This window comes from Arachis ipaensis, chromosome B07 (genome assembly GCF_000816755.2).
Source record: "Arachis ipaensis cultivar K30076 chromosome B07, Araip1.1, whole genome shotgun sequence".
In the NCBI taxonomy this organism is placed as follows: domain Eukaryota; kingdom Viridiplantae; phylum Streptophyta; class Magnoliopsida; order Fabales; family Fabaceae; genus Arachis; species Arachis ipaensis.
In genome coordinates, this window is record NC_029791.2 from 126,105,632 (window position 1) to 126,117,448 (window position 11,817).

General features: G+C 35.0%; 1 protein-coding gene across 1 annotated transcript; it reads right to left on the reverse strand.

Moving 5' to 3' along the window:
* Positions 9,095 to 10,407, reverse strand: LOC107608534 (cyclin-D3-3). Its single transcript, XM_016310307.2, has 3 exons — positions 9,886 to 10,407; positions 9,615 to 9,810; positions 9,095 to 9,530 (listed from the first exon to the last, which is right to left on the reverse strand). Exons 1-3 carry the CDS (start codon positions 10,291 to 10,293, stop codon positions 9,175 to 9,177), a joined length of 960 nt encoding a protein of 319 aa, XP_016165793.1. The 5' UTR covers positions 10,294 to 10,407; the 3' UTR covers positions 9,095 to 9,174.

The following is an 11,817-nucleotide window of genomic DNA, read 5'->3' on the forward strand; positions in this document are numbered from 1 at the left end:
ACCTAACCAATTGATACATGAGAGCTTCTTTGAATGCCAAATGAGAATGACAATGTGCAATGGAAGTTGTCCCTATTGGACCAAGTGTAGGATCCCGTTTTCTCGAATATCTTAAACTGTCACCCGATTGTAATAATGTTAGCGTAATGTCACGGCCTTGGACACACTCCAACGCTACCGTGCCGGCACTCGGACTTACTCAACCTCTTGAGCTAAGACCAAGTCAGCCTAACCCTCAATACTTAGCAAGAAAGCTAAGAATACAAGAGAACACAAGAGAAAGGAAGCTTTGGTGGAAGAACACTTTATTGCTCAAGTGTGGTTACAAATGATTCACACACCCTCACACTAACTCTCATCTCCTATTTATAGCCATCCACCTCCTCAATGGATGGTTAGGATTAAATCTAATCAATGGCCTAGATTAATCATCTAGAACCTTCTTTAAAAATATCTATCCTACCACAACTTTCTAAATGTTTCTAGATTATTCCATACCACTCTTTATACTTCTATATACATCTACACCCTTCTAGAATACTCTATGACCTTCCAGAGTCTTCTAGAACCTTCTAGGGTATTCCGGGACCTTCTAGGACATTCTAGAACGTTCTGGAACCATCTAGAGTATTTTCAAACACTCCAGAAAACCATTCAAACACTGTTAAATCTAACCTTCTAAAATTTTCCGTGACATTCTCCCCCACCTAATGCGCAGACGTCCTCGTCGCGTTCTGTTCATGATAGCGCTCTAGGTGTTTTTGGAATTGCCACAGATCTTCGCGAGTTTCCCAGCTAGCTTCAGTTATCGGGAGCCCTTTCCACTTGATCAAGTATTGGATACTTGGTGGTACTCCTCTTCGTCGTACGACGCGATTAGCTAGGATCTCTTCGATTTCTTTGTCAAAAGATCTAATCACCACAGGCGGAGCACGACTCGAGTTACCTCTACTCGGTTCGTCTTGGTCCTCATGATATGGTTTAAGCATACTCACATGGAAGACCGGGTGGATCTTCATAGAGGGAGGGAGTTGTACTTTATAAGCAACCTCCCCAACACGTCCAATGATCTCAAATGGTCCTTCGTATTTGCGGATTAAACTCTTATGAACCTTGCGAAAGGCTTTGAATTGTTGTGGCAGAAGTTTAATCATTACCTTGTCTCCCACTTGATAGCTTGCATGCCTCCTCTTCTTATCTGCCCATTTCTTCATCCTCTTGGCAGCTTTGTCGAGGTAAGAACGAGTGACATCTGCTTGTTCTTCCCAAGACTTAATCATATGATAAGCTCCAGGGCTCTTCCCTGAGTAAGGGGAAGGAAGAGAGTGAGGTGTAAGCGGTTGTTGTCCAGTCACGATCTCGAATGGACTCTTCCCTGTAGACTCACTCCTTTGCAAATTGTATGAAAACTGAGCAATGTCGAGGAGTTTTGTCCAATCTTTCTGATTAGCGCTTACGAAATGCCTCAAGTAACACTCGAGTAAGGCATTCACTCTCTCAGTCTGCCCATCGGTTTGAGGATGGAAGCTTGTTGAAAAATGAAGCTCTGACCCAAGGAGTTTGAACAACTCTGTCCATAGTCGTCCTGTGAAGCGTGGATCTCGATCACTAATGATGCTTTTAGGCAATCCCCAATATTTCACCACATTCTTGAAGAATAGTCGTGCTGCCTCTTCTGCAGTGCAATCAGTAGGGGTGGGTATAAAGGTAGCATACTTCGAAAATCGATCCACTACCACGAGAATAGATCCAAACCCCTCGGACTTTGGTAAGGCAGAGATGAAATCTAGAGAGACACTTTCCTACGGTCGCTCCGAAGGAGGCAGAGGTTCCAACAACCCACTTGGTGTCTTATTTTCAATCTTATCTTGTTGGCACACAAGACAAGTCTTCACATAGCTCTCCACTTCATCTCTCATTTGGGGCCAATAATAAGAAGATTCAATGAGTGCCAAGGTCCTTCGCTGACCTTGGTGCCCAGCCCACTTGGTGTCGTGGCATTCTCTCACTAATTTTCTTCTTAGATTTTTCCATTTAGGGACGTATAGTCTTCTCCCTTTTGTGTAGAGAAGGTCGTTTTCTAACCAAAATCTTTTGGTCTTACCTTCTCTAGCCAACTCCACCAATTTCTTGGCTAATGGATCGTGATGCAACCCTTCCTTGATGGTATGCACAATATCTCTTTCAACCATAGAAATGGCCGTCATCCTGTATGGTTTTGAGATAGGCGATTTCGCTCCTAACTCCAATTCAATGTTGTCATCCATCTTTCTTCTAGGTGGTAACTGCTTTGACAACTCGAGAGGTATCACATCCTTATTTTCTTCAAGGACTTCCTTGATTTCAGGGGGAACATCTTCTCCTTTGGCTGTGTGAATTCAACAATAAAAAAAAATTATATTGAGTTTCTGCTTATTTTTTTTTTCCCTAAGAGTTAGGATAGGGGTGTTTATGAGCCGGATTTAATCAATTCCGCCTTTAAAAAGTTACAATGTCTATTTTGATTTGATTAAAAAATGACTTGAAATAAATTAGATCGATTCAACATAAAATTATTATACTTACAATTTTATTTTCTAAAGTAATAAAATTTTATTTTAAAATTAAATTTAATAAATATTATATCATATTTATACTAAAATAAATTATTTTAAAACAAAAATAATATCATATAATATAAAAAATATTAATTAAAATATAAAAATATAATATAATATTACTAATTTTATTTTAAAATATATTTTTTGTTATTAAAAAAATAACTTTAGACTAGATCAAATGGCTATCAGTCCAGATGAACTGAATCATAACCTAAATCAAACCCAAAAATAACATCAAATAAAAATAATAAATTCAAACCTAATAAAATATATCTTAGGTTTAGATCGAAATTTGGACAGAACCGGATCTTAAAGCCTCTAACTTGGGGGCTCCCACCATTTTTGTTGCTACCATTACCATAGTTTAAATTTAATTATTTTATTTTACTTTACAATTTGTAACATTGTATACAATCATTCATGTATGGGATAAGATGATAGATCTAGATATTATAGGTTGGTTGTTTTAGAAAAGAAAGTATTTTTTTATATCAATCAATTAAAAATCAACAACTAATCTTTATTTTTGGCGGAATTGAGATTTTAGTGGATAGGAGGTTAGCCATAAATCAACAAGAATCGGACTTAAAACACGACACATAAAGATAGAAACAAGTCATAGCAAATTAAGCTTCACCCAAATACCCAATCACCAAAAATAAAAATCATACCATGTAGAACTATTTCACTTTTAATTTGCTGATGACACTATATTGTTCTGCTCACTAGAAGAGATAGTGAAAAACTACAAGAAGTTCCTGAAGTGTTTTGAGGTCATGTCAGGATTGAACATTAACTTTGACAAGTCTAGTTTGATACCGGTAAATTGCAGTCAGGCGTGGGTGGGTCAAATGTGCAGATTATTAGGATGTCAGACGACGAATCTACCAGTGAAGTATCTGAGCATTAATCTAGGTGCAAACTCGAGGCTAGTAAAAACATGGAAGCCAGTAATAGATAAGGTGGAGGAGAAACTCAGTTTGTGAAAAACACTCAGTAAAGCGGAGAAGTTGGTTCTCATCAAATCTGTGATTAATAATCTGCCTACGTACTATTTGAGATTCTATAAAATGCCAGTTACAGTGGGCAAAAAAAATAATCTCATTGCAAAGAAGATTCTTTTGGGGAAAGGACGACGGACGACCTGGATTGGCTCTTATAAAATGGGAGATGATACAGGCACCGAGGAAACTAGGGGGACTAGGTGTGGGAGATGCGATGATTCGTAATATCACACTGTTGTTTAAATGGTGGTGGAGATTCTCTAAGGAAGAGTGTCCTCTATGGAAGAAGGTAGTGTGCTCCTGCAATAATCTGAACCCTGAATAGTTATTGTCTACTCAAGCTATACCAGCAAAAGGGGGTCCGTGGAGAGATATTTGTCATTTGCAAATCAAGGAGCAACATGTCAGATAGAAGACGATTGACGGGTTGGCTATGAAAGTAGGCAATGGTAGACTAACCAGATTTTGGGAAGATACATGGTTACAGTCGGAGAAGCTGAAAGACTCCTTTCCAAGACTTTACTTAATTTCAGATAATAAGGGATCCGTGATTGGGGAGTGTGGATTTTGGAATGGGATAGAGTGGGTTTGGAACTTCCATTGGAGGAGAGAACTCCGACAATGGGAGACCAATAGTTTGAACCAAATGCTTGAGATCTTGCAAGCTGTGAGACTGATAGTAAATACACAAGATAGAGTAGTATGAAAATTTGATAAGAAAAGCGTTTATACTACTAACTCATTTGTGCAGGTTTTGCAGGTACAGACATTGACTACAATTTTATTAAAAAAAATACAATTATATACATAAAAAATCTAAATACTAAAGAGACTACAATATCAAAAAATTCAATATATCATATGAAAATAAAGGACATATGTAAAGGTAGATTATTTCTTGTGTTCTTTTTTAAAGAAAAAAAAATAAAAAATAGAGTTAGTAGGAAGGAAATAAATTTTTTTAGCTAATTGTCCATCGGTAATAAGTGAATTCAAAAGCTAAAATTTCTATTTTCACGTAATTAAACGTGTGAAATCACATCTATATTCAGAGGAGAAGAAGTAGTCAAACACAAAAAGAAGTGTTCAAAAAACTTAAACGTACTTTTTTCCTTCCTAACGGTAAACCAAACATAGCTTTAGCCTTGGTTTGGTAAAACTTTTCGAAGAGATGCTTATGCTTACCTCAATTTTGCATTTGCTAAATAAAAAAACTCATATGATTGTGCTTGTAGCTTTTAAAAGTTAAGGGTGCTTTTGAAAGAATATAACGCAAAGTTTTTTAAAGTTAGTTTGTACTTATCAAAATTAATAGACTTTCCTCCTCCATCCTCTTATCTACCTCTCTCTCGTTCTCTATTTTTCTTTACTCTTTTTACTCATATATAACTTATAATTTATATTTTATATTACTATTTTGACAAACCAAAATATGTCACATGAGATTCTTTGATTATAACTAAAATAAAATATTTCCTTCAAAAATTAACAAACTTATTCTCTCTTTCTTTTTCTTTATCTTTCTTTCTCTTTCTTTATCTTTCTTTCTCTTTTTTCTCTCATTCTCTATCTATCTCTATATTTCTATCCTACAAAAAATAAAACTAATAAAATAATATAATTCAAATAAATTCATAAAATTATTTTGATTATTTGATTATTAAAGTATAAACATTAAATTCTTTTAAGTTTTAGATAATGAATGTTAAAATTGATTATTAATAAAAAGTTAAACTCATTCACATGAAAATAATAATCAAAAGTTTATTATTTGATTTTTTTTATCTACGGAGACCGTAGTCTTTTTAACCGACGAAAACTTTTGTCTCTTACAACTTTTTTGTAAAAGTAGTTTGATTCTATAAATCTTTTCTGTCATAATTTATAATGTCAAGATAAAGTCAACGTAGTTTCAAAAGATTTATATTCGTCTCATGTTATTACAGGCAAAAATACTAGTAAGTAATAAATTNGTGAGCTATATTATCTTAATATAAAGAATGATTAATGTATAAATTAACTAACTTTTTTTTTCTCAAATGATTAAATAACTCTAGAAGAACCAGATCTCCTATTTATATACTCACCCCGTGCTGCATGTGACCACCCTTCGTACTATGCCAAGTAAATAAATTCAACATTCACAATGGAACAGACCCAAAAATTAAATATAAATCCACATTCTTAATGAGCTGTAGTGGCACATCTCTTAAAATTTCCGTTAAAATAGCTACTATCCTAATGTTTATCTAAAGGTGAAAACTCAACTGCAGTCGATTTCACCTGAAGTTGATAACTAATAGTCGTTAAATAATTTAACTGATTTAACTAAATTTTCATCTAACAGCTCTCAACTATCAACTTCACGTGAAGTCGACTGCACCTGAGTTTCCACCTTATCTAAATCCAATAATAAGTGGAGTTGAAATGCGATAGTATACTATAAAAGAAACATTTGTCGATTAACAATTCATGTTATTACATTGTATTCTCCAGTCTCTAGGGAGAAAGATGAGAAATTGACAATGAATGGCACACAACAGGAGAGGATAAAGAATACAGGGGTCCGTCACCATTACAATAGTCACGCATGGAATGTGGATCTGCTGTCACTTTGATAATTCAATCTGTCTCGCGAGCCTTCAATTCTGTGGCAAAAATAATCAGATTCTAACATGACAGTGTAGGGGGCCACTACTCCATCCCATTCCATCTAATTATATTGTCCCAAATCCCTCTTCTTTCCTTCTGATATTCAATGTTGACGTACTTGTTTATTTTTTATGTTACTATCTTTATTTTATTTTTAATTCAAAGGGAGCTACTATGGTTCAATTATTTCTCCCCCATACCCAATCATACCATCACATAATACGTAAAACTGGAAATTGCGTTACATATATAAATAGATAGATATTCACAGCACACACGGTGAAATCCAACTGTGACAGTAATAGCTAGGAACATATTTAATGTGTTGTGTCCAAATCCAAATTTTGACGTGGGGCCTCCTCTATAGACTATACCATTGAGTAGTGTCTTACAAAGGAAAAGTGAGAAAGACAGAAAATAATAGATCTCAAGAATATTACCAACAATAAAAACAAAGGAGAGGCTGAGTTGTAGACACTATACTAAATTAACATCTTACATTAATTAAGATGGGTCTTGGAAAATGGTTGATATGGCCGTTCACCCAAGAGCTTGTGATCATTTTACACTTTGTCCTTACCTTAATTGACCTATTCCCTATCATTGCCTTATAAGGATTAATGAGGGATGCATATGAGTGATTAATTGAATGAATCAGATCTAACCATTTTCAAGTACTAATTGTACTAAGTGATTATTCAATAATTGCGTTAGAGGTTCAATTCAACAGCACATTTTTATTTTTATTTAAGAAAATAAAGGAAAGGAAAGAAAAGAAAGAAGCAACCTATTACGTGTGTCATGTTTAAGCAATAGTCCAGAGAGGACACTATCATTGTCTTTTTTATCTCTTTTTCTTTTTGGTTGAAATACGCACTATTGGATTCTGCACAGTCTTTTTTATCTCGAAACCACGTAGAGATATCCCAAACAAAATAACTAGATATATATACTCGTGCCCCCCGCAAAATTCAACATTCCTCACCTTTCTTCTCCTTTTAATCTCCCTTTTTTATTGAACTATGTGTTATGAATTTTCTTTCCTTTATCACAAATTAAATAATCTCCCTCCCTTATTTTACTTTTCTATCTCCATTTGGTTCTCACTAGTTTGCTTAGACAATGATAAATTCAAAGTATTCTTATGCCTTCTATTCCCCGTTAACTTTATTTGTTGGGACCATATACATGAACTAATGCCATGGCAATATTAGAATTTATTGGAGAAAAATTTAGAACGCTGATCAACACTAAAAAAATAAAAATAAACCAAATCTCATTGTACTTCACGGTGATGATAGTTTAATTTACTTTTATTTTCTATTATCTATTAGTAATAATACTAAAATGAGAATTCATGTAATTCTTCTTGGCTAAAAATAATGTTATGTTCGTTATTGGATTACCTACTACAACAATATATAATTATATATAAAAAAAAAGAAAAGGAGAAAAAAGAATGCAACAAAATTTAAGGCAGATGCACATATGTAGAGAAAAAAAAGGGAATAAAGTCAATGAATGACAACCTTTAATAAGGTGGGGAGAAAGCACATGCAGTAGTGAAGAGGCTTTTGTGCGTGTGTGTCTCTCGCGTGCTGAAGCAAGATCCACAACAACAAAATATTAGTTTTACTGAGGCAATAGATTTCTCAAACTCAAGTGGCATGTTCTTTATTTAATCACATCCTACTCTCAACATATTTTGTCTTATACTATGTTTCTTGTATATAACTCATCAATCTGATCTCATCTAAGTAAACAAACAAGATTTCCAAGGTATAAGTGGCCGGTTTTATTTTATTTTGTGAAAAAAAAAAGACTATAAAAGTTAAAAATTTAATAAACTTAACATAGCATATATAGGTCAGGCAAGGACATTGTGTTAGGTGAGTATAGAACTATAGATAGATATAATAATTTGCTAACAGAATATTACTGGTTTTCATTGTAAATTTATCATAGTTTTTGTTGTAAACAGTTGTAGGATCGGATGAGATCTCTTGTTCCTGAGGAAAAGTGGTTGATGTGGCGTCATTGACTCGACTGTGTTTGATTGAGATGAGATGGCTGTACAAACTTTGTGATGCTTCCGAGAAAAAAGATGGAAACGAATTTTGCACTTTAAGCTCAAAGCCATTGACATATCACCCAACAAAACCTTTCTTTTTTAAGAGCTTGTGAAAGCAAAAGATTATTGACACTGCTTCCCCCTCCTAATTAATTCTTTTTCTTTATTTGCTTGTCACTTGTCATAGCCAGAAAATTAAATTATTGCTAATTGACCCATTCAATATAAACTACTTCTTGCTCTATCTTATTTTTCCTCTTTTGAAAGTTTGGATAAAGAAATGCCAGTCCAATCTTATGATAATGATGTTTAACCTCACTGAAAGGCCCTTCTCTGTGTGAAGTTGATTTGATTTAAGAAGAAAAAGAGAGAAAGTAAGAAAAATATTTGGATAGTCGAGATACACAAAAGGATGCTATTACAGCTGGATTGTTCATTGTATGGTTATTACTTTTTGCCATAATTGCAATACTAACACCAATTGAACTTCCCTCAATGAACGAGGTCAACACCTCAATAAATAACCCTTCCTACTTTCGTTACTTAATATGTATGTGTTTTCAATATTCAAGTGTGGCCGACAACATGTTTCTCCCATCACATGCAAAACAAAAATTCATTCCCATGCTCCCGTATTAACATAATTCGTGTTAAATTGAAGTTTCATATTGAGAACGATAATGTAAGAATAATTAGTCAAATACATACAGTTTTGTTATTTTAATTTGATATAGTTAATTAATTATGTTAATTCAACAATCCCCTTAGAAAGATGGTACGTGGTTAATTATTACTACAGCAAGTAATTATATAGAAGAAGAGTAATTAAAGAAGAGGAAAAGGAATGCTAAATGAAATGGGATGAGTTGGGAGGGTTTAGTAGAGTCCTATTCTTCTTAGGTTCCGGTGAAGAAACATTGTTGTTATTATTATTAGCAAGTAGTAGAGGCCATGAATCATTGGAGCTATCATCAGAGGCAGAGTTAAACGACACATCCATGACGCCGTTTGGACTATCTGGAACCCATCCAAACTTGCGTTTCTTCTTCCCCTGTTCCCATATCAGCTTCAAGCATTCATCCACCTTCTCTTTGTTCGTTCCAAGAATGCGTACCACCTGGTTTCGCTGCTCCACGCTATTCAACACGTGCATCATTGTGGCAGTTGCCACCACAGAAGGAAGGTAACTCATGAACCTGCTATCTGCATAGACTTTTCCATTAATTAATTAATTCAAGATTGGATCAACGCATGATTAGTAATTAGTAATTAGTAATTAGTAATTACCTGGAAGGGTAGATAGAAGAAGGGATTGGGATCTGGTGAGGAAGTCGTTCAAGTTGAATAATCCAAGTCTTCGCGTGATATAGTCGAGAAAAGAGAGAGGAGTGACGGGATTCATTTTCCATCGGAGAGTTGAAAGCACCAAAATCTCCATCCTCTTGATGGTTTTGGCTTCGAACACGTATCTGCAATCCTCCACCTACAAACACAATAAGCATTAAGAAGAATAATTGATGAGCATTGCAAGAAGGGAGAGGGGGAGAGGAAAACATACTTGGAGGTCTAGTAAGTGGGGAAGATGAGTCTCTTCAAGCTTGGCAGCGAGTGAGAGAGAAGCGACGGCAGCCAGCTGAGTGATCCATGGCTTATTGAGATTGTTAATGGAGGAGAAAGTGAAGAGGAACCTGTGAAGGTAGTTGGCGGCAAGAAGAGAAGTGAGAGGAGAGAAGGAGTAATGTGAGCTGACTTTGAGTATCCACTCGACCGCGTCTCTGCGAGCAGAGTCCAATTGGAAGCAGAGAGGGGTGTGTGTGTGTTGTTCTTCCCTGGCCAGCATCCACGCAAGCTCCTCATCATCCCAAAACATATCCCCTTCTACTCTCTTCCCGGAACCCTCATCTTGTTCTAATTCATCCTCTTCCTCTGAGCAGTATAGAGCGTCTTGGAGATGGTAGGGAGCCATGGAGGGGGATGCTAAGGGACTATGATTTTCTAACCCCCTTAAAACCTGAAACAAGGGAATTATGGGTCATGCACCACAATTACTCGACACGTGACAATTGTACCCTACCATATTTATTAACTATCGCTTATTCTTTTTATACAATGTTTAGCCCCACCCCACCCCACCCCACCCACACCCCTACAACTAACTCACATCAAGGGGTTTAATAGTTGAGATTACAACTGTAATTGTTCACTAAATGAGTTTTACAACAACATTATTTATCAGTTAGCATTGCCCGGGATTATTTAATTAAAGTGCTGCCCAACAGGGTGAAAATAACTTGTCTGAATCTCTTTCTCTCTTTGGAGTCTGATCAAAGACAGATTGGCAAAGCCTCCATCGACCTTTCACAAATCCCTCCCTCTGCTCCTGCATGCACCATCCCATTACGCCATTACGTTTCTGTTTTCGAAGAACGCAAAATACTTTAATCTAGTTAGAATAACCCATTTTAAATATACACTTTTTAAAAATTCATCATCTCATTATTATTATTATTATTATTATTATTATTATTATTATAATAAGAGATCAAATATGTGAAATCGTGAATCTCAGCTCACTCCATGAGTTAAATAATTTCATTTTCCATGCGTTATGTTTGTGCATCAAGCTGTTGGACTTTAACTACGTAACAAAACTGAACTACTCGGATTCATCATTCATGAATGAAACCACGGTTGGGAATTGGGTAGAGTTGTAAAGATCGATGCTACCGATTCCAAGATAAACAAACAGGCAAATTTTGTATTCTAGTGATAAAAAAAGACTTCATCTTAAAATACATGCTCTACTAGTCAATAACGAACTTCGATAGTTCAACATCAGTTCATTATTTCTTTATTCGAACCCAACTCAATATCTTTCTTTATAAAATCCGTATTATGAACTCTTTATGAACCAAGCTTGGACATCTCATATTAACAATACAACTAGTGAAAGATGGGATAAGTATAGATAATGTTGAATTTTTTTCATGTTTATGTACATACAGAAGATATTTAATATTTAAATATTGGCATGAAAAAGAATATAAATGAAATAATTAATAATTAAATCCCTCTTGCTCCTCTTTTAACTACTATGTTAAATCCCTTTCTTGCTCTCAAACACTCATTTTTCACCAAGTATATACAACGAACCAATAATACTCGGTCCCAAAATTAAAGTGACTTAGAATTTAAGAAATCGTTCGTCCACCATAAAGCTTGGTATATATTTGGGCATGTCATTATTTAATTTGAATCACTCAACGACAATTACACTGACAAGTATATACATTAGGACTCATACATTAGTTATTAACTGTTTCCTTGAGATATACCTATCTAAACGGACGCTACATATTAATTAGGTGTAGCCCCACTTTTTTTTTTTTCAAACAAAATAAAGTGAAGAGCAATAAAGCATTCGTTTAGCAATTATCACTCTCCCTCAACAAATATGCTTGTTGATATTAGAAGAATTTGTATTTTCATT

What these genes read in the sequence shown, in the direction of transcription:
- LOC107608534 (XM_016310307.2), bottom strand. Translation starts at nt 10,293, where the DNA reads ATGGCTCCCTACCATCTCCAAGACGCTCTATACTGCTCAGAGGAAGAG. An exon ending in CCCACTTACTAGACCTCCAA is followed by an intron (nt 9,811 to 9,885) that starts GTATGTTTTCCT and finishes TTGTGTTTGTAG; the next exon opens with GTGGAGGATTGCAGATACGT. An exon ending in TCTTCTATCTACCCTTCCAG is followed by an intron (nt 9,531 to 9,614) that starts GTAATTACTAAT and finishes AAGTCTATGCAG; the next exon opens with ATAGCAGGTTCATGAGTTAC.